The sequence below is a fragment of the Mobula birostris genome, chromosome 32 (assembly GCF_030028105.1).
Source record: "Mobula birostris isolate sMobBir1 chromosome 32, sMobBir1.hap1, whole genome shotgun sequence".
Taxonomy (NCBI): Eukaryota; Metazoa; Chordata; class Chondrichthyes; order Myliobatiformes; family Myliobatidae; genus Mobula; species Mobula birostris.
In genome coordinates, this window is record NC_092401.1 from 5,856,317 (window position 1) to 5,879,435 (window position 23,119).

General features: G+C 40.8%; 1 protein-coding gene across 1 annotated transcript in view; it reads left to right on the top strand.

The window, feature by feature from the left end:
- Positions 1 to 352: 352 nt before the first annotated feature.
- The window catches only part of LOC140191090 (surfeit locus protein 4-like), a 28,767-nt gene continuing 6,000 nt past the window's right edge, over positions 353 to 23,119 (top strand). The window contains exons 1-5 of the mRNA XM_072248166.1: positions 353 to 1,418; positions 11,132 to 11,318; positions 18,981 to 19,057; positions 20,417 to 20,460; positions 21,937 to 22,123. Of these exons, the coding sequence (XP_072104267.1) occupies positions 1,368 to 1,418; positions 11,132 to 11,318; positions 18,981 to 19,057; positions 20,417 to 20,460; positions 21,937 to 22,123 (546 nt within the window). The 5' untranslated portion in view covers positions 353 to 1,367. The remainder of the gene's footprint in view (positions 1,419 to 11,131; positions 11,319 to 18,980; positions 19,058 to 20,416; positions 20,461 to 21,936; positions 22,124 to 23,119) is intronic.

A 23,119-nucleotide genomic window follows, 5' to 3' on the forward strand; every position in this document is an offset into this window, starting at 1 on the left:
GGCGAGCTCGAAAAGAAATCTCAAATAGACAAGAGTTCGCCCAGTGCACTGATAGATTCGCGACGGTTGCTGTAACGGTAACAATGTGTAAATACTGACTCCTACGTTCCCTGCATTACACAAGGAACTACACTACAACAGTACTTCCGCGTCCGCAATACCTTGAGACATCAGTTGAACGGCAAGCCTCCCCCAACGGCCACACTGAATTGGCTCAACCTCGCACCAGCCTCACTTCTCGCCACGTATTGCTGTCCCAATGGTCCCGCAAGAGGACGCGCGCCATAGTGGACACTCTCCCACCCCTCTTCCCTCCTGCTGCCGCTGTGCCCTGCGGCACTTCACCCTTCACGTCCAGGAGCGACTCTCTCCCTCCGCAACTCCCTTCCATTTTCGCGCCCGCATTCCTAATTCTCGGGTCCGCGTTCTACACTCGCTCTTAACACCCATCCGCTTTCCGATCGCATACGTCACAGACCATATCTCTCTTTTGCGTCCGCTTTAAAGTCACCTACAGACACAGACCTGACACACACAGAAACCTGACAGACACAGACACGCAGATCTGACACAGACAGACATCTGACAGACACACACACACACAGAAACCTGACAGACACAGACACGCAGATCAGACACAGACAGACACACACACACACACACACAAACACACACACAGAAACCTGACAGACACAGACAGGCAGATCTGACAGACACAGACACACACAGAAATCTGACAGACACAGACACGCAGATCTGACACAGACATCTGACAGACACAGACATGCAGATCTGACACAGACAGACATCTGACACACAGAAACCAGACAGACACAGACACACAGATCTGACACAGACAGACATCTGACAGGCACAGACACACACAGAAATCTGACAGACACAGACACGCAGATCTGACACAGACATCTGACAGACACAGACACACACACAGAAACCTGACAAAGACACTGACACACCCACAGAAACCTGATAAAGACACAGACACACACACAGAAACCTGACACAAACACCTGACAACGACACAGACACACAGATCTGATACAGACATATAGACAGAAATAAACACAGAAACCCGACACAGACGCCTACACATAGACACACACAGACACCTGACAGAAACGCAGAAACACAGATCCGACAGAGCCATATAGGCGGACAGACGCACACACACCCAGACCAGAGACACAGATAGCCATAGACAGACAGACAGACACACACACACGTGATCGCCTTCCCCACTACGACGTGGCAGTGAGCTGGAGCCCCGCCCCCTCCCCGGCCGCCCCGCCCCGTTCCCCTTCGCGAGCCCGAGCGCGGAGAGTGAGCGGGCGAGAGGCGGTAGCGACATGGCGCCTTTGAGTGATCTCATGGGGATTGCAGAGGATCTCGCTGACCAGGTACGCCCTCTCCCTTGGCTTCCTCACACCCCGGTCCGTCGGAGCTCCCCCGCCTGACCGGGGCTGCAGCGTCCGCTCTCTCCCCGTTTCCCGTGGCCTAGTCGGGGGGCAATAGCCTGGGCCCCGCGTCATTACCCCCCCCCCCAAATCATCATCAGGAGTCAGTCAGGGTACTGCGATCCCGGCTTTGCGTCCCCTCAGTCCAGGGCTGCCCTGGCTGTTGATGAGGTTACATCTAGCATAGATCCCAGTTCCATTCAGTTGGAAATAACTGTACAGTCGGTGCTGTGAAACAGTTGTTCGAAAAGCAAAAGTTGAGATTTCTGAACCAAACCTTAATCTACATTAATCATTTTAAAGACTTAAGAAATATTTCGATTCAGAGGGTAGCATTACCCAGAAGTTTCATTTAAGGCCTATTTACTTATCTCCGTTAGTATAGCAAACTGTTTCTCCGACAAAAATCTCCATAAGGAGATACAAGGGCAGGTGCCCAAAGGCTTGGTCAAGAGGAGGAGTCTTGTGATGGGGGGGGGGGGAGATGTTGGTGCACTGACGGCTGAAAACACAACTATCAATTGAGGGTGAGTAAGAAGTCAAGGCTAAGGGAAATTGGATAATTGTAGGACTGCAAGAAAGTCGGGGTTGGAAAAAAAGCACAGAGCAAATCAATTTTTTTTTAATCAAGGCTTTTCTGAACTTGGCTCCAAGCACAGATGTTGTAAGTATGGTTCGGTGTGAATTAAGATATAGGCAGCAACAGTTTTGAATGGCCTCGTGTATTCTGGAATATATTGGGGTGATCTAATTTAGAGATTTTGAGGAATGAAGAGATTTTCAGCTGTCAATGAGCTACTTGTACTAGTATCAGTAAAAAGCATAGTGGGTATGGCAGCTACTTGGCCCATGACCTTCAGAAACTGCCGAGTTCTGGACACAGAGCACAAGGCTCTACAGTACTGGTGACTCAGGTTCAATTCTTGCTGCTGCTGGAAGGAGTTTGTACATTCTCCCTGTGACCATGTGGGTTTTCTCCCACAGACGTACTGGTTGGTAGGTTAATTGGTCATTGTAAATTGTCCCTTGATTAGGCTTGGGTTAAATTGGGGATTACTGGGCAACATGAAGGACCAGAAGGGTCTGCTCTGTGCTTTATCTTAATAAATAAATAGATTGGATTCTTTGTGGTGGCATAGATTTAGGGGTCTAAAAATGAATGCAGGATCAAATATAACAGCAAAGTGGCAAACAGGTTGTTTAATTTTAAAACAGCGTAAGAAGAAGCCCATTTTGTTTATAATTATGAAATGTACCAAGATGCAATGAAAAACTTGCCTTGTGTACCATTCGACAGTTCAGTTCATTCCAACAGTGCATTGAGGGTAGTACAAGCTAAAATAATACCAGAGTATTGAATGAAGTGTTGCCATTTCAGGCAAAGTCCACTGCAGGTGGATGATAGGGTGTTTGGTCATAATGAGCTAGATTGAGCTCAAGAGTCTATTTTATCACTCTAGGGGATCATTTGTAGCCTTATAACAGCAGGATGGAACACATCCTTGAGCCTGGAGGTACCTGCTTTCAGGCTTTTGTGTCTTACCAATGGGATGGGTGAGACTAGTCAATGTTCCAGGTGGGTTGGAGGTCTTTGGTGATGTTAGCTGCTTTAGTGAGGCAGTGAGAAGTCTATATAGTATGGTTGAGTTGCCGGTTTATGTGATGTGCTGAGCTGTGTCCAGAACTCGGCAGTTTCTGAAGGTCACGGGCTGAGCAGCTGCCATACCAGGCCGTCATGCATCCATACAGGATCCTTTCTGTGGTGCATTGATGTAAAAATAATTGGTGAGGATCAAAGAGAATACACTAAATTTATTTAGCCTCCTGGGGAAGTAAAGGTGCTGGTGAAATTTCTTGGTCATGGTGTCAACGTGGCTGAATCAGGAGAGGCTAGTGATGATGTTCATTCTTAGGAATGTGAAACTGTCAACCCTCTCACCGATTTGTTTTCATGTCAAACCTGAATGACTGACCCCTTTGACTGATATCTGAATTGGGACAAAGAAAATATCAGCCCTAAATTCACCCTGTCAAACTACTTCAGGAGTTAATCGTTTCAGTGAGATTAGCTCTGATGTACCTTAATCCCTCTCAGATAATCCTCACATCCCAAAATTCAACCTGGAGGGACCTTTGTTTTATTGTAACATCTAGTATACCCTTGACGAGCTATATGCAGTTCTCCAGGAGAATTATACCATACTTGGGTATAATTTTATTAAAATACTTTTAATCTGGCACGAGTTCTCTTGCACTCAGAGCCCGAATTTATCTTTCTAATTTCTTTCTGTATCGGCACATGAGCTTTGAATGTTTTGCTAGTACGAGCAAACATTTCTCTATGAATGTTAGGTGTTTTTCACCTCTTGCCATTTGGAAAACATATTTTGCCTGTCCCATGTTTTTCTGCGGTAATGAATGACTTAATATCTCCACAATATTTTCTATTAACCATGTTCTTGCTCATTCAGCTAGCCTCCCTTTAATCCCCTTGGTATGTCTACATCGTAATGACAACTAGCACTGCTATGTAGCTTTTTGTCATCAAAAGCTTGAATGTATTCCACTTAGTTCCTTCAACCATCTTATTGTTGTATCTGAATCCCAGCACTGATCTGAGACACCCTAGTATGTAGACGTAGCCTTCCAACCTGGAAATTATCTGTAATTGGTACTAATGTGTTTCATTTAGTGCATGCCATGGCTGCTCAGAATCAGAATTATCACAACAAGAAAGAAGCTATTCAGCCCATTGAATTTAGTGCCACTCCCCTTCTCTTTCCCCGAAACCCTCAAATTCTTCCTATTCCAGATTCTAATCCAGCTCCTTTTTGAACACTGCAATTGAATCTGCGTCCACTGCAACCGTTTCAGACTCAAACTGTTCCCTCTGTTAAAAGAAGTTTTCTTTGTATCACTTGCAGCCAATCACCTGATTCCTAGTCATCCATCTGTCTGCCAATGAGAACTTCCTCTCTTTATTCTGCCTAAACCCTTCATAATTCTATGAACCTCTATTATATTTCCTCACAGCCTCCTAGGTTCTAAGGAGAACAATGCTTTCTTAGTCTTTGAGTACTTAAAATCTTTCATCTCTGAAATTATTTTACTCTCTTCTGCACCTTCTCTACCTCATTCCTTATGTGTGGCACCCACAACAGTATTCTAGTGATGGCCATATTTTTAATTCTCTTGCCCTCATACTTTGTTCTTCTATTTATGTCTGCATGTTCTGTAAACAGTTTTTTAACTACATTTGTTATCAACACTGCCTCTTATAATGAACAAAGCACGCATAGTCCAGATCTTTATGTTCTTGTATCCGTTTAGATTTGTGTCCTTTCATTTAAATGCTTATTATACATCAAAATGTAACAGGTTTCTCAACATTAATTTTTACCATTAATTTATACCTAATTGTGCATTCCAGTAAGCCGTCTTTATCTCTTGAAAGTGCATTTTGCCCCCTTCACTTTTCTCTGAGCTTCCCAAGTTCTGTGTCACCTGAAGATTTGGAAATTGTGGCATGCAAACACAAGTCTGTATCATAAATAGACACTAATAAAAGTTGTGGTGCTGCAACTGATATTTGGGATTGTTTCCATTGAATCTGAAAACAATCTTTCACCTCTGTTTCCTGTTACACAGCCAGTTTTCTATCTATGCTGCCTCTGACCCTTGTATTTCCACGAATTTCAGTTTTGATGATGGCCCTAGCATGTGCTGGGATGAGTCTTTTGGAAGCCCATATTCACTAGATCCACCTATCTCTCATTAACTTTATATGTTATTTCATGAAAAGCAATATGCAGTTAACAAATCCATGCTGGCTTTCTCTAATTAATCTGCATGTATCCAAGTGACTGCTGTTCTGTGCTTGATTATTATTGCCATAATGTCACCCACTACCAAGCTTAAATGGACTAGTTCACAGTTACTGTGTTTATGCCTGAATCCTTTTTTAGCAAGGGTGTCACGTTAGGAATTTTAAGTCCTCAGGCATAATCCCCGAAACTCTAGACATTTAAGAGATAGTAGCCAGGATTTGTGCAACTTCCTCCTTTAATTCCTATAACTATCTAGAACACCTGTCTGAATCAAATGATTTATCTACCCCAGGTGGAACTAACCTTTCTAATTTATCAATTTTAGGCAATGCCAGTTTATGTATGATACATGGTCTGACATATTTTCCACAATGGGATTAAACCAAGTAGCTGCTTGAGAAATTGAGTGTTCCATCCAAACTTTTCAGACTGAATACATTGTCTGGTCATAATGTCGAGTAATTGGAATCAGGTTTAGTATCATCAGCATATGTCATGAAGTTTGTTAACTTTACAAAAGCAGTACAGTGAAATATGATAGAGCAAAAACTGAATTAAGGTACAGTGCTATAAAAAGTATTCTGGGAATTTTTCATGTTTTGTTGTTTTACAATATTGAATCATGACGATTTTAATTTGGCTTTTTTGACACTGATCAACAGAAGATGACTTGTGTCAAAATGAAAACGGGTCTCCACAAAGTGATCTAAATTAATTACAAATATAAAACAATAATTGATTGCATAAGTATTCACCCCCTTCCAGTCAGTATTTAGTAGATGCACCTTTGGCAGCAATTACAGCCTTGAGTCTGTGTGGATAGGGTTCTAAAGCTTTGCACATGGATATAATTTTTCCCCATTCTTCTTTACAAAACTGTCAGATTGCATGGAGATCGTGTGCGAGTCCAGCCACAGATTCTTAATTGGATTGAAGTTTAGACTGATTTAGTCACTCCAGGACATTAACTTTGTTGTTTTTAAGCCATTCTCCTGTAGCTTTGGCTTTGTGCTTAGGGTCATTGTCGTACTGGATAATATTTTCTCCCAAGTCACAGTTCTCTTGCAGACTGCAGCAGGCTTTCCTCCACGATTTTATTGTACCCTCTACCTTCACAAGTTTTCCAGAGCCTGCTGCAGTGAAGCATCACCATAGCATGATGCAGCCACCAACATGCTTAACGGTATGGATGGTATGTTTTTGATGATGTGTGGTGTTTGGCTTACACCAAACATAGCATTTAGTCTGATGGCCAAAAAGATCCATAAAATCACCTTCCAGCTGACTTCAGAGTCTCCCACATGCCTCATGGCAAACTCTAGGCAAGATTTCATGTGAGTTTTTTTTCCAACAGTGGCTTTCCCTTTGCCATTCTCCCATAAAGCTACGACTGGTGAAGCACCCAGGCAACAGGTGTATGCACAGTCTCTTCCATCTTAGCTTGTTAACTCCTCCAGAGTTGTCATGGGTCTCTTAGTGGCCTCCCTCACTAGTCCCCTTCTTGCATGGTCACTCAGTTTTTGAGGACAGCCTGCTCTGGGCAGATATACGGCTGTACTATATTACTTAACGTTTCTGATTGACTTAACTGTACACCAAGGGATATTCAGTGACATGGAAATTTTCTTGTATCCATCTCATGTCTTTTGCTTTTAATAACCTTTCCACAGAGTTGCTTGGAGTGTTCTTTTGTCTTCATGGTGTAGTTTTTGCCAACATACTGACTCACCAGCAGTTAGACCTTCCAGATACAGGTGCATTTTTACCACAATAAATTGAAACACCTTGACTGCACACAGGTCATCTCTATTTAATTATGTGACTTCTAAAACTAATTGGCTGCACCAGTGATGATTTCACAATCAATTATTTTGTTTTATATTTGTAATTAATTTAGATCACTTTGTAGAGATCTGTTTTCACTTTAACACAAAAGTCTTTCTCCGTTGATCAGTGTCAAAAAAAAGCCAAATTAAATCCTGTGATTCAATTTTGTGAAACAATAAAACATGAAAACTTCCAGGGGGGGTGAATATTTTTATAGGCACTGCATATATGTCTATTAAATAGTTTAGTTAAAATTAGTGCAAAAAACCCTCCAGAAATAAACAAATGAGTGAAGTAGTGTTCATGGGTTCAATGTCCATTCAGAAATCAGATGGTAGAGGGGAAGAAGCTGTTCCTGAATCATTGAGTGTGTGCCTTCAGGCTTCAGTACCTCCTTCCCGAAGATAACAATGAGAAGAGGGCATATCCTGGGTGGTGGGGGTCCTTATTGATGGATGCCGCCTTCCTAAGGCCTTGCTCCTTGAAGACATCTTGGATACTGGAGTCTTGAACCCGTGATGGAGCTGGCTAATTTTACAAGTTTCTGCAACTTATTTCAATCTTGTGCAGTAGCCCACTCTCCCTTACCAGACGGAGATGCAGCTACTCAGACTGCTCTCCACTTTCATTTGTAGAAGTTTTCAAGTATTTTTGTTGACAAACTAAATCTCTTCAAATGCTGAATAAAATATATCCGCTATCTTGCCTTCTTTATAGTTGCATCAGTATGTTGCGTCTAGGTTAGGTCCTCAGAGATATTGACACCTATGAACTTGAAGTAGCTCACCCTCCACTTCTGATCCCTCTGTGAGGATTGGTTTGTGTTCCCTCTTTTTACCCTTTCTGAAGTCCACAATCAGCACTTTGGTCTTGCTGATGTTGAGTGCGAGGTTGTTGCTGTGACACCACGCAACTAGGTGGTATACCTCACTGCTGTACGCCCTTTCGTCGTGTAAGTTGGCATGAAGCTTCAGTAACATGAAAGATGGCTTATGTTCAAAGGGTTAGGAATGAAAAATTCAATTTGTTAGACCACAACTGTAAATTGTGTTGCATTTTCTCTGCTGGAAAACCCAACTTTTATAGCCTGATCTTAATTTTCCCTGAGAACCACCACCTCGAACCATTGGAGAGACAAGAGACTGCAGATGCTAAAACCTGGAACAAAAAAAGCGAAGAGCTAAAGGAACTCAGTAGGTCAGGCAGCATCTTTTGAGGGCCAGATAGTTGGTTTCAGGTCTTGGCCCTCATTTGAACTGAATGATAGAGGGCAGGTGGCCAGTATAAAATTGTGAAGGAGTGGGGTGTGGAAAGAACTGGAATAGGTGGATCTAAGTGAGGAGGGTTTGATTGACAGATGGAGTTAGGTAGATGAGAGAAGGGTAAATAGTGATAGAGACCAGGAGGTGAAGGAGGTATCAAAGGACTGCAGATGATGGATTGAAATAGGAAAGGAAGGTAGAACTAGTGGATTTGGGAAGGATTTCAAAGGATCTGAATTCAAACACTCCAGAAAGGTTAAAGATGACAGATTCTATTCTCTAAAAGAAAGTGAATATAGTTTAGAGAAGGAAAATCTATCTGATAGGTTTTAACAGCGATCTTGTTATTGAGTGGGTGCCATTACTGATATTAAAGCTGGAGAGAAAGTATGTAAATTTTTGACCCTGAGGACCTGTCAAAGATAGAAAATAATGTTTTACAGATTAAATAATTTGATATTTAGAAGATACTGTAGCATGGTGGTTTATACTGGACTGTTTCTCATGAGGTGTTTGTTTGATCATACTATGGCAGCTGGGAAATCTACTGAATCCTGGGATATAAGTGTTGTATCAGTAATTGGGGCATAAAATACTGTGGTTGTCATCAAACCTTTCAGATTCACTGATGTGCTTCAGGGAGAGAAACCTGTCATCCTCATCTGATGTTGCCTATAGTAGCAGTGTGATCACTCAAGATCAGGATGATGTTCTCCTAAGATGTCTGTTGGTGGGTCCTCAGGTGGCTGTAGAGGCCGATCCAGGATCTACATATTCTAGTGCATTGTGGGCAAAAGCAATTGGTAGCTGTGATTAGTAGTTGGGCCTTGAACATCTGGAGGTGTTCTCCACTATAGATTTAATTCAAAGGAAGCATTGTCAAGCCAAAATATTGAAGTAAACAATCTCGTTGTAATGATTGAAATTTTATTGAATCACCTGCTGTTACCTTTGATCTCATGGGTAAAAGATGTGATGTACTTTAGGGTCTATGAAACTCCACCATGAGTGTTTCCACAAGAATGCTTTCAGGAGATGAATAAAGATGTCTATGTCACCAGCTTACATTTCTGTCCAGTGACTGATGACAGTCACAAAAGAGGGGTTCATCAATTTGGGTACCAAATTATATGATACTGCTGAGTGGAATTATGGTGAAATTACTCATACTAAATTGTAGGAGATGTGTTGGTGGGAGTGGTGCACCATGTAGCCACAATATTCTAAAATCAAGTTGTCTTATCAGGCTGGAAAGGCCACGTTCTAAGATTAATGACACAGGTTTGACAATTATTTGGTGTATTATGGAGGTACCAACTCTTAGACATGAATGTCATCATGATCTTTAAATGATTATGTATAAAACTATAAGAACAGTGTTAAAAGAGACATTATAATGCAGAAGGAGATTCTCTACCAGGAACCATATCAGTAATCTTTCTTTAAAAAAAACCTACGTATTTGTGAGATAAACAGAATGATATCCTTCAATGAGCTGCAATTGGTCCAGTTGTCAAGGGTTTACTAGTTTCTGATACTCGGTGTCTGAAAGTTGTTGCTATTTATCGAAAACTGGTTAACTGTTCCTATGGATTAATCCATTGTGACATTATTCTCTCATGGGTACACGCTTGTCCAGAACCCTGGCCAGTTTTATGGTTATTATTTTAAACAAGAACAAATCTTTATGGTTTACATACACAAAATGCCAAAGGAGCTCAGCAGGTCAGGCAGCATCTATGGAGGGGAATAAACAGTCGATGTTTTGGGCCGAGGCCCTTCTTCAGCACTGGAAAGGAAGGAGGAAGAAGCCAGAATAAGAAGGTGGGGGAGGGAAAAGAGTACAAGCTCTCAAGTGATGGGTGAAGCCCGATGAGTAGGTGGGTGGGGGAGGGGTTGTTGACTGCAATGAGAGGCTGGACGGTGATGGTAGAGGAGGTAAAATGGCTGAGGGAGAAGGAATTTGATATGAAAAGAAAGTGGATCATGGCAGATTGGGAAGGATGTGGATACCAGGGGGGTGGTGATAGGCATATGAGAAGAGAAAGGGGTTGGGCGGGGGAACAGTGGGGAATGGAAAAAGAGAAAAGTGGAAGCGGAGAGAAATGACTAGAAACTAGAGAGTTGATATATATGCCCTCAGGTTAGATTTTTAAGTACAAGGACCTTTGAATTTTTTAAAAAATTCTTAATAGGCATGTAAAAATTATCAGGCTGAGCTCCAAATATCCAACAAAATAATTTAAGGACAAAATTCTTTGAGATATAATCTCAATTTACAGCTCACAGAAGTATGTTTTATGCTTACTTGGTGAATTTTTTATTGCCTTTTTGAGCATAGAATAATGTTAGCCAAGTTCTACCCCAGGGTTATTTATACTCCTTGAATTTCTGTAAATTGATTCCTAAAGCCTAAACTACTGCCTTTTAAGGCTATCATATATATAACATTTTACTTTTGATTTTTGTGAGGGATGTCAATTTAAAAAATGTATTTGTTCCTCAATTGAGTAATTTCATTAAAGAACAGTGCATTCCATTTTCTGGCTTTTATTGCAACTTTCCAATATTTTACTATTTTTGTTTTGAAGGTAAGGTAACTACCAAACATCCCGGTGCAACAGAAATTATATTGCACAGGGATGCAAGATCAGTTGTGGAAAATTAATAGATGCACTCTATCTATAGTCTTAAATATGTATGTTGTTTTGAGAATTGTTATGTCTTTGTAATTTTCCAGTTTCTGCGAGTAACAAAGCGCTTCCTGCCTCACGTTGCACACTTGTGTCTGATCAGCACATTCCTGGAAGATGGGATTCGCATGTGGTTCCAGTGGAATGATCAGCGAGATTACATCAGCAATAGCTGGCACTGTGGGGCTTTCTTTGGCATTCTGTTCGTTTTGGTTAACATGATTGGGCAGATTGGTGAGTCATTTATTTACTTTGTTTGTTTGTTTAGAGATGCAGCCCAGAACAGGCCCATCTGGCCCAACACCTGCACCACCCAGAGGTCCCCCAATTTAACACTAGCTTAATCGCAGGACAATTAACCTACTAACTGGTACATCTTGAGCCGCTGGAGGAAATTAGAGCACCCGGAAGAAACCCCCTCAGTCACAGGGAGAACATACAGATGGTGCCGGAATGCAAACTCTGATGCCCGGAGCTGCAATAGCGTTGCTCTAGTCACTATGCTACTGTGGTGCCTTTTATTGTAATGGGGTGAAGAATGTCCAGTTCTGCGTTGTTTGGTCATATCAGGTGAAGGGTGCGAGATTCTGTATTTGGCTGCAAACTGGATCAGCTGTTCAGATCCAAAGGCATAATACAAGATCTTGTTTAGAATTGTATAACCTCACAGTACTTCTGCTTGTATATTGATTAGCTATGGATGCCACTGGAAAAGTAAACACTTATTGTTCATCCACAATTAGCCTTGAGCTGATAGTGTTGAGTCATTGCCTTACTCCTGTTGCAGTGAGTGTAGTGAAGGTGTTCCTGCTGGTGTGTAGTAGTTTTGGTTGAATTGAACATCTGGCTGGGCAAAGTTCATGGAGTTGGTTAGGGTAAATCACATTGCTTTAAATTCGATGTTGCATATGCAGGGTAATGTAATTGATGGAAATGTACAGAATTCACAACCACTGACATTGGGCTGGGGTTCACTTTGTTCTAATGCAATGACATAATTATGTAAAGTACTCTTACCGCACGTTGTGTTCAGTTTTTGATGCTCAATGAATGAGTTGCTACAAGTTTTTTAAACATAAAATGCCTCTGCTGTTTAATTTGAAAACCTACACAAATAGGCTCGACAAGTATTGCAGACCCTCTTTCCTGTTAGGAAATTAGGATAACCTGTTTTCATTGTCACTTTTAACTCCATATTTTTCATTTAACTATTTAAATCCCCCATTTTCCATGGTGAGATTTGATCTCATCTCCAAGCCTTTGCTTCACAGGTCCAGTAAGAGCACTGCTTTGCCACCATATCCACTGAGTGTAAGGAAAAAGTTTAGGCCATTTCCCCCCCCCCCCCCTCCTCCCACCCCCCAACACCTCCCTGGTTGCACTTCTTATAAGTTAACTCAACCGTGCTATTAGTTCTTGGTTTATCTGGAAGACTGACAATTTTCCTTGTCCCCACAATGTTCCCTGCGGCTATTACTGAAACCCTGACCTTTTACCTCTTCTCATCTGATTTTTACTTCCCCTGGGTCCCCTCTGCCTCTCCTATGGTACACTCTCCTGTCCTATCAGATTCCTTCTTCTCCAGCCCTTGACCTTTCTCACCCTCCTGGCTTTACATATTACCTTCCAGCTGTCCTCTTTTCCCTCTGCCACCTTTTTTAATTCAGCCATATTCCCCCTTCCTTCTCAGTCCTGAAGTTGGGTCTTGATAGGAAAATCTGGCTGTTTATTCTCCACAGATGCTGCCTGACCTGCTGAGTTCCTCCAGCATTTCGTGTGTTGCTCTGGATTTCCAGCATCTGCAGGCTTTCTCGTGTTTATGATACTTTACTTTTCCATTGACCTAGCACTTACCTGATCCACACATGGATGGTGTTACTCATGAAATGACTGTTCAGTGTATACAAGTCAAACCGATATTGTCCAGCAATAAAACAATTATGCGCATCAGTACAATTCATGACTGTCTTTCATTGGCATAGCAACTGCCAAAGCTTTCATTAGCAGTCAATAGAAGACACTTAAGCTTAATGAGGTGGCTAAACAGAGGTCAACTAATTTGATGCAGACTAAAGAACTGAAGCATGCATCTTTCTCATCTATGTATCTTGGTAATGCAGGGGGTGGTTTTTGCATGACAGGAAAATCAGCTTTGTAGATTTTGCATTATCCAGTTTCCTTAGCTAAATGATGATGGAGGTAAGACAATAGCCTGTGAGCATTATATTTATTTTAGAATATAGAACAGTACAGCACAGGAACAGAACCAGCTAAAATAAATAAAAAAAACTATAAAATCTAATCCCTCCTCCCTACACAATGTCCATATCCCTCCATCTTCCTCATATTCATGTGCCTATCTAAACGTCTTTTAAAAGCCTGTAATGTGTTTGCCTCTACCACTATACCAGGCAGCGCATTCCAGGCATCCACCACTCTCAGTTTAAAAAAACTTGCCCCTCACGCCCCCTTTGAACCTTCCGCCCTCACCTCAATGCATACTCTCTGGTATTAGACATTTCTACCCTGGGGAAAAAGTACTCCCTGTCTACTCTATCTATGCCTCTCATAATCTTATAAACCTCTATCAGATCTACCCTCCAGAGCACTGAACAGTTTGTTACTGGAGAAAAGAATATAATAGATAAGAGGAAAGGAAGTAATCATGAAAACAACAGTAGATATTTTCATATAAACTGAGCAACATTTGATCTAATGGGAGCTCTGAGCAGAAACACAAAGAAAAGCAAATTAGGAAAAGGCCACTAGAGAGTAGGTGATGGTGGCTATTTTATGAAATATTCCACAAGGCAAAGGCAAAATAACTAAAGAACTGTCACAGAATAGAGGCATATAGTGATGTCAAAAATGGCTTGTATAAATACATTGCAGGAAAAGATAGCTTGAGAAGGTTTGGAAAACTAGGAGAATATCAATTAGCTGAGATACAGGGAACAGAAGGATTTTGAACAGAGCCAAAATACATGAAAAGTAGGTATCAATGATATTGCTAGGCTGAGAGTTTATGTTAAGCTTGGGAAGCAGGTGGGAATGACTTTCAAATGAAGCCTTGAGGTATTAAAGATCAGAAAACCTGCTGTAGTGTAGCTGTACTAAAAGTGTTAAACACTTAAAAGTAGGTCATCTTAATGTTGCAGAGGATGTGGGTTTTAAAGCTTCTTATCAAACAAGATAGTTACCTGAGGTTTATAGTTAGAGGGCGACAGGAATCTAAATAAATTATAATTTATGGAGGACTGCATTGGAGAATAGTCAAAATTTTAGGAGCAGGCATGCGATACAGTGTTCAAAGATGGCAACTATTTTCATAGAAATTATACAGCTGACTTTTGAACAACTATTGAATGGGGTTGAAGAGCGAGAGCTATTTTTTTAACATGAGGGATGACTAGAAAGGCACACTAGCAGAAAATCCAAGAAATTGGGGAAATCTCATAAAAAGAATTTAATTTTAACAGCATTAATTGAAAGAAAATTTGGAGTTTCCAGGAATTGATACTGAGTGTGAATCATGCACACACAAGGCAGTTATCATATGAGATTTAGGTTTTTAATCATGCTTCACGAGAACATACAAACAAGTAACTTAATAACACCCTTTCACCATGCAAGTTCCCTCTGCATGAAATACAGGTTTTACTCTTTAGATCTGTATCTTTCCCAGGTACTGTCCTACATTCCTTCCAGAATGCTACCATTGTCCTAACATTATCAGCTTTGTTCATTGTTGCCATCCCTCTAACCACTATTTTTGTGGGGGTATTTCCATGCTACTCGTTGTCTTCCCCCACTTGACTCTTTCCCTTCTTGTACCACTCTCCCACATTGGTGAATGGCCTTTTTTTAACCCTGCATTTATTTATTTACATTGTACCTTTACTCTTCTGAACCCTTTAATATGATTTTCTGCTTCAGTCTCAATGGCCTTGGAAATTTGTTTCTCTTTATGTTTGTAATCAAATAGTGGGAATTCTTCATTTAACGGATTTGAGCAAACAACAGCATAAGGGTGTAGGTTATTGGAAATATTAACAGAAAATTGTATTTTAGAGAAAAGCTAAAAACAAATATGAACTGTTGTTTAAATAGAATGCTGTGTACAGGCCAGGAGAGTGGCATTTTAATACACAGACCCAGAACCACCCATTGTAATGTGTTTTTGCAGATGATATGAAAGCTACATCATACTTGCAGCTATATATTCAGTTTGTACTGTAGTCCAATTCTTTCTTTGCCATGGAAAGATTTTTGCTTGGAGAAAGTTTTAACAAAACCCCTGGTATAAGCAATACAAGTTTAGATTAGATCAGATTAGATTATGAGGACACTCAGTCCTCGTTTATTGTCATTTAGAAATGCATGCATTAAAAAATGATACAACGTTCCTCCAGAATGATATCACAGAAACACAGGACAAACCAAGACTAAAACTGACAAAACCACATAATTATAACATATAGTTACAACAGTGCAAAGCAATACCGTAATTTGATAAAGAGCAGACCATGGGCACGTAAAAAAAAAGTCTCAAAGTCCCGATAGGCTCATCATCTCACGCAGGCGGCAGAAGGGAGAAACTCTCTCTGCCATGAACCTCCAAGCGCCGCCAACTTGCCAATGAAGCACCCGACCGCAGCGGACTCTGCATCCGGCTGAAAACTTCGAGCCTCCGACCAGCCTCTCCAACACAGCCTCTCTGAGCACCATCTTCTACCGAGCACTTCGACCCCGCCCCGGCCGCCGAGCAACAAGCAAAGCCGAGCACTCGGGGCCTTCTCCTCCGGAGATTCTGGGTCACACAGTAGCAGGAGCAGCGAATCAGGCATTTCAGAAGTTTCACCAGATGTTCCTCCGTGTTCTCACGTCCGTCTTCATCAAATCAGGATTGTGCACGGCACCCTACTTGACACGTAACAGACATCACCACCAGAGTGGCCGCTGTGAGCTGTGTCACGCCGCCATCTTCTCCTCCCCCCTTTTTGCAACAATTGCAAAGTTGCAACAATAATTCTGTGTTGAAGAAGTTGCATAGTGATATCTGCTATGATGTAGTGCAGGAGGAATTTTTTAGCCTTGCCCTCATCATCACTGTCATTATCATTTTTCCAACATGGGTGAGTGACAAACACCTGTGAAGTGCATTCTGATAAATGCTTTGGATTTATTCCCAGGGACAAGTGTGCTAATGGAATTGATATAAAATGGCTTATTATCGCAATTATAAATGTGCCGTTGTGGTGGGAATGTGAAAGCCCTGCCCTGCCTACTGCTACCTGTTACCATGCTAGGAACTTGGTTGCAGTCTCAGCCTTCTGCTGGCCTGAGACAGCTGCAATGTACATTAGCTGCCGGTGTTTGATAGGCTGTGGTACAAACTGCTGTCTCCCCTTCTCCTTGGTAACAGGCTCAAAGTCCAGAAACCATCTCTGCCCGTCGCATCTCTGTCAGACGCACAACACCAGTGATGAAAGTCAGCCATTGCACATTGCCTGTGGTTTACTCTTGCAGCAATGAGATCCCCTTTTCATTGCTGAGGCTGTGCCATTGAAGGGTGAGGCTTGTGCCAGGTTCTCAGCCCACCAACATGCATGTAGGTAAATTTATTTTCTTTTAGGATTTGCGTACCTGTATGTGTCTCACGCTCAGATAACAGCGTTCAGTTAATATTTATTGATTATCGATGAAGAGTTCTCAAGGTTTCTAGTTTTATTTTCCTCTAAGGGAAGTGTTGTACGGTCTCGACTACAGGAAAAAATTGGAGAGATCTAAAGTAATATTTAATTAGTAGGATGTGATCATTTTGGTTATAAAGACCCTATTGAGCTCGCAGATTCTATCTACTGTTAGTAATTGCTCCAACATAACTGTGAAGTTATTTGAAGCAGTCACTTAATTCAGTAGCAAAAGTCTGGTACACTGAGTGGTTTACAGGTCATAACACGACCCTTGTCTTTGCCACCTCAAAATCAAGCTGCAGAGTACCAGAGAAACACATAATGTTTGCTCAGCAAATCTTCTTATTAGAACCTACACTTAAGTATGCTAAGAAAACGTGCCAGTCAGCGGTGACCAAATCTGGAAATTCCCCATGCTACAGGAGTTAATACTCTACAATTCACCATCACTGACTATTTGTATTTGTACATCACTCTTCAATGTGGCCTGAATCCCTGTTTAATCATTAACAATTTCCTGAAGTACAGAAGATTCAACCAGTTTGAGTATCTGATTACTAAATCTGAAATCTAAAAACCCTACCTGTATGCTGCACGCATTAGAACAAGTATGATCTAAAAAGACAAAGTAAGCATATTAGTGTGAAGGGAAAAATTCCCTGTATTGTGCTTTTCAGCTCTCCTCTCACCTGCACTGTGCTTTTGGGAGTGAGTAGTCTCATCCGTAATATACAGGCTTCATTATGGACAGTATTCTGGTCACAAGTGAGTCTTTTAATGCAAAGTAATTTGCCAACAGCACTTGGTGTAATAATCACAGCTGTTTGGGTGGGGTGGGGGCTCTAACAGCCCTTTGGAATCCCAACTAAATGACAGATATTCCTCAGTTTACAACTTTTTGTCTGAACACTGTTATTCCTCAGGGCATGCCTTTAACTAACAGAGCTTGCTCTGCAGTGAAAGTGTGCTGTTCACTCTTCATAGAACAACACTGTGCAGAGGTATCCAAGACTCATTTTTCCCTTTTTAGAGGTACAACATTTCATTTAAAGAATTTTTTTCCAGGATGCATCTCTTCAGTAAGTTAAGGAATTACGTAGAGGGACCTAAGAATGTATGAGTGGGTAGGAGTTCAGAGGATGACAAATGAAACTGCTGAAAACCCATGCACACTGTAGGAAGGACTCAATTGTTAGTATGGTTCCAGTAACGTGGTCCTTCTGTTTTCTAGATAGACTGCTCCTGAAGTGAACGGAAATAGGATTTAACAAATAAACTCGGTCAGGACCTTTGGATATGGAGAGAAACTGAATCAAGAACCAGAGGAATTTGTATTTGCAGTCATAAAAAATTGTAGTACATATTTTGTGTTGTCATTGGATTTATTAGCCTAGCCACAGGAAAGATGCAAATAAGTTTGAAAGACTATAGAGAAAATTTAAAAGGATGTTGGCAGGTCTGGAGGACCTGAGCTATAGGGAAAGATTGAATAGATTAGGACTTTATTCCTTGGAACATAGAAGATTGAGAGGAGATTTGATAGAGGTATACAAAATTATGAGGCACATAAGAAGGAAAAGTGCAAGCAGGCTCTTTCCACTGAGGTTGGTTGGGGCTACAGTTAGAGATCATGGGTTAAAGATGAAGAGTTTAAGGGGAACATGAGGGGAAACCTCTTCACTCAGAGGGTTATGAGAATGTGGAATGAGCTCCCAGTGCAAGTGGCGCATCCAATCTCAATGTCAATGTTTAAGAGAAGTTTGGATAAGTACATGGATGGAAGGTGTATGGAGGTTTATGGTGCAGATCAATGGGAGTAGGCAATTTAAATTGTTTGGCACCGGCTTGATAGGTCAAAGGGCCTGTTTCTGTGTTGTACTTTTCTATGACTTTATGTTCACTTTATAGAAGTAAATGTTAGCCAAACACAGGCAAATGGGATTCGCTCAGTTAGTAAGTTGATTCACGTCAAAGAGTTGGGCTTTGAAGCCTGTTTACTATGCTGTAAAACTCTCGGGACATTAAGAGATGTGGTAGGAGATAGTGAGCATACATATGAATTTTTCCACAGTCCTTTGCTAATTTCTGAAAGAGCTAGATAAGTGTTGATTGATAATGTTTTAGATAAACTCTTGTAAAAAGCGTGTAAATTTGTAATTGTGAAATGTGTTTTGTAAGTCACTTATTTCTTTCTAAACAGGTGGTTGTGTTTTGGTGCTGACTCGGAAGTTTGTACCTTATGCTTGCTGTGGTTTATTTTCGCTCATTGTTATGCAGGTAAGTTCCAAAGCCCACACAAGACAGAAAATCTGTTATTTCTCTCCTGAATTATAGACATAAAATTTTCTTCCTTTCCTCCTTTATACACTGGAATTAATAGTCTGTAGGATGTGTTGAAGCTATGCAGATAACACATTCCACCTTTTAGGCAAAAAGGCTGTGTGCTGCTGGACCGAAACTAATCATGTTACTGCCTCCACGAGAGATATTAATTTGTTTATGTTGAAGAAAATGTTTAAAATCCAATTTAGTATTCCCTCTGAGTATATTGGGTCTTATTCAACTGATGTGCTCTTGGGAAGATACAACATCTTGTCAAATAAATGAACCCTTCCCCATGTTCCATGCGGAAATAAATTTCCTAGCATGTTGTCAAACAGGGACTTGTACCTGGTTTTTAAATTATTTCTCCTTTTGGATTTTCTTGGATTTTATACATGCTTGACATTTTCCCCTATCCATCTTTGGTTATGGTTGACCGATACCTTAAAAGCTGAAATAATAATAGTTTCCACACTTCCCCTGATTCTGAGTGTTGCCTATAATGGTCTAACAAGCAGACTTGATGGAAGTGACAGAGCAATATCACCTGAGCTTTCAGCTGCATCCCAAACAGATTTAATCAAAGATGAATCTATGAAATATTTAAATATAATATGGTAAAGTGTGCAAAAAGTAAATCTTCCATCCAATAAATAGGAGCTCAATAGCCACAAACACAATACTATAAACAAATTAATACTATATTTGCAGAGGGGGTTACACCTCAGGATGCTGTTTGCTTTCAATGAAGCAAAGCTGATTTTTCCCCTTGGTAAAGTAAAATTCCTATCCTTCAAAGAAGAGAAACGTTATCCTTGGTGTCCTGGGTCATGTTTGTATCTCAATAGAACAGGTTATATGGTTATCATTGTTGTGGGAGCTTTGTGCATAAATTGACTCCAGTTTTTGCTATATTTTAGAGTTATTGTCATTAATACAAACATCCTGGAAATGACTTGAATAGTACTCTGTAAACATATATCTTAGCAGCATTCTGAGGTCGGGATAGTGACAAAACAGCCCTCAGTTTTTTTTTGGGGGGGAATACACCGATAAAAGGTATTTGAGACCAGTAACAGGAAAGGGATGCATAAAGGAAATTTTTTTTTACAGGAGCAGAATTTATAGTATAGATGTATAGTACTGGATGAAGGAGAAAGGAAGGGGGACACAGAAAAGGATAAGAGATTCATACTTGCATGATAAGACTTCCTATCCCAACATTTAGCGACTTTTAAGATGAATATGTTGTTACTTGCCATGATTGTTTGGTTTTCAAGCCAATAATGCAGCGCTGTTGTATTTTTTTTCCAGACTGTTGCATACAATATTCTCTGGGACTTGAAATTCATTATGAGGTAAGTTAGATATTATTGTAAGCTTGGCAGTGTGAAATTATATTCTTATGATTCCTTGTGATGACTAAGGCTGAGAATCAAGATAAAAGGTTTTTGTAATCCATATTATTCTTTTTCTAAAACTTATTGTGACAAGGACATACATCTATTGATGCTTCTGGACACATCCTCAGTGATGCTCCTGGAATCATCGGGTGTTTCGGGTCTTTCAACATCATACGACCTCCTCCAGGTGACCCAGCCAGGGCTGATCAGACCCCAGCTTGTGTCCAGATGGCTAGCTACTTATGACTCCATGGCTCCCCTCTTTTGAGCCACAGCCATCTTGAGGCCCTCTCTGCCGCATTGGTGGTACTGCGGATGGCTCTCCTCTTCCTCTCTCCCTCGATGCCCAAAATGCTGAAGGCTCTAACTAAAGAATGGGCTACGAATCCCCTGCAACCAACCTCCGCTGGGAGACACCGCGCTCTCCATCCAGCCTGCTGACGGTTGCTGACCAGTCCAAGGACATTTTGAAATCCGTTGTAGGAATGAGGTGATCCACTCTTGTGTATACACTCACACACTTGTATATCAACTTCTAAAGAGCAGAAGAAATAGAAGCAGGTGTAGGCCATCCAGCCCTTTGGGCCTGCTTCAGTAAATCGAGGTTGATCTTCTACCTCAGTCATTTCCCGGTAACCTTTGGTTTTCTTAATGGCCAGAAATATGTAGATTTTTAATTAAAGAATCAAAGACTTATTGGGTGAAGAATTACTAAGTTCACCATTCTGTGTATGATGAAGCTATTTTTCATGTCAGTCTAAATGAGGATGTGCCACTTATTTGAAAACTATATTCCTCTTGAAGGATCTCAGCCCAAAATGTCAACTGTTTACTCTTTTCCATAGATGCTGCCTGAACTGCTGAGTTCCTCCTGCATTTTTGTGTGTGCTGCTTTGGATTTCCAGCATCTGCAGATTTTTTTTTGTGTTCCCAATCCTAGACTTGTTCAGCCAAGAGAAACATTTTTCTGCATTGAGTGTTTCAAGCTCTGTAAGAATATTGTGTGCTTCAATGAAATTGCTTTCATTGTAAACTCCAGAGAATACATGCCTTGTCTAAGCCATACCAGAATTACTGAGATATTGATCTGCTTTCCTGGATTTGATTTGTATTGAGTTGTGTCTTCTGTAATATGTGTTTATGTGTATTGAACAAGAGTAGGTTATGCTTACTTTGTTATTTGGCCTTAATGATGCTTGCTTCCAGGTTCACACGTGAAGATTGCCACTTTGTAATGAAAGAGAAGTGCTAGAACCTGGAGATTAGAACCATTTTTACAAGGAGATTAGATGTCAGTATGTCTTATCCTGGTTTTCTGGACTTCTTGAGGAATTGCACGCTAAAGAATTTTTGGAGGAAGACGATATTTTGTTTTGTAGATTTTAGCCATTGCATTTAATGACAAGGAATTCCTTTTGACACTTTATTCAGGAGTCTTGCACTTGGAGGTGGCTTGCTACTGCTCTTGGCTGAATTTCGATCAGAAGGGAAGACTATGTTTGCGGGTGTGCCCACCATGGGTACTACCTCCCCACGTCAGTACATGCAGCTCGGTGGTCGTGTCCTACTTGTCCTGATGTTTATGACTTTGTTGCACTTCTCCTTGAATGCGCTAATGGTGGGTAATTTGAAAGTTACCCCTCTTTAAATTGCCAAATGCTAATTAATTTGGTGCAAATTAAGCTGTGATATATTAGTCAAGGGAGGTCTGGACAATATAGTAAACTTCACTGAATGATTATATAGCAATATTGTGAATAAGTTGCAGCTTTCAGCCTGTGTTATTTTTATCAGAACTGGATTCAACTTTCGGATCCAATTACGAAGCAGAAATAAGTCTTTGATTTTGCACTGTGTAACTACCTGTCACCTTTCCAATCTCAGTTATTGTGAATAATCCTGGGTGGTTTTGTTTTAAGAGTGTAATATTGGTTTTGAAACCAGTCAATACCTAGCTCGTTAAGTAAATAGTGTCATCTGCAATACTGCTAATGATTTTCATTAATGTGACTTTTGATTAGAAGTGCATAACACTGTTCCAAAACTTAAACCTTAGCAAGTTTAAGGCCTGTATTTTAATAATTAGTATCAGCCAAATAGTGATTTAATTTTTGGTTTATAATTGATATAAAGGATATTCTGATCCTAGTTTGAATGCTTGAATCACCATGCTTATCCACACTAATTTATTTGCCAGGCTTTGTCCACTCACCTTTGATTTCTGTTAGCAATTTACATTTCCTGTCAACCTTCTCAGCTTAGCCTTATGTGCTAAGATAGATATAAAGCTTGAGGTGTACATGATTCCATTCCAGTCCTAGATAGAGTAGACATGGAGAGGATGCTTTCTGTAGTGGATGAGTCCAGGATCAAAGGGCATAGTCTCAGAATTGAGGGGTATTGCTTTAGAACAAAGATGAGGAGGCATCTCTTTAAAAAGAGGGTGATGAATTCTGAGGAATTTGTTGCCACAGACAGCTGTGCAAAACAAGTCTTGGGTATATTTATAAGTTCTTGATTAGTCAAGGCATCAAAGGTTACGGGGAGAAGACAGGAGAATGAGGCTGAAAGGGATAATAAATCACCCAAGATGGAGTGGCGGAGCAGATTCAAT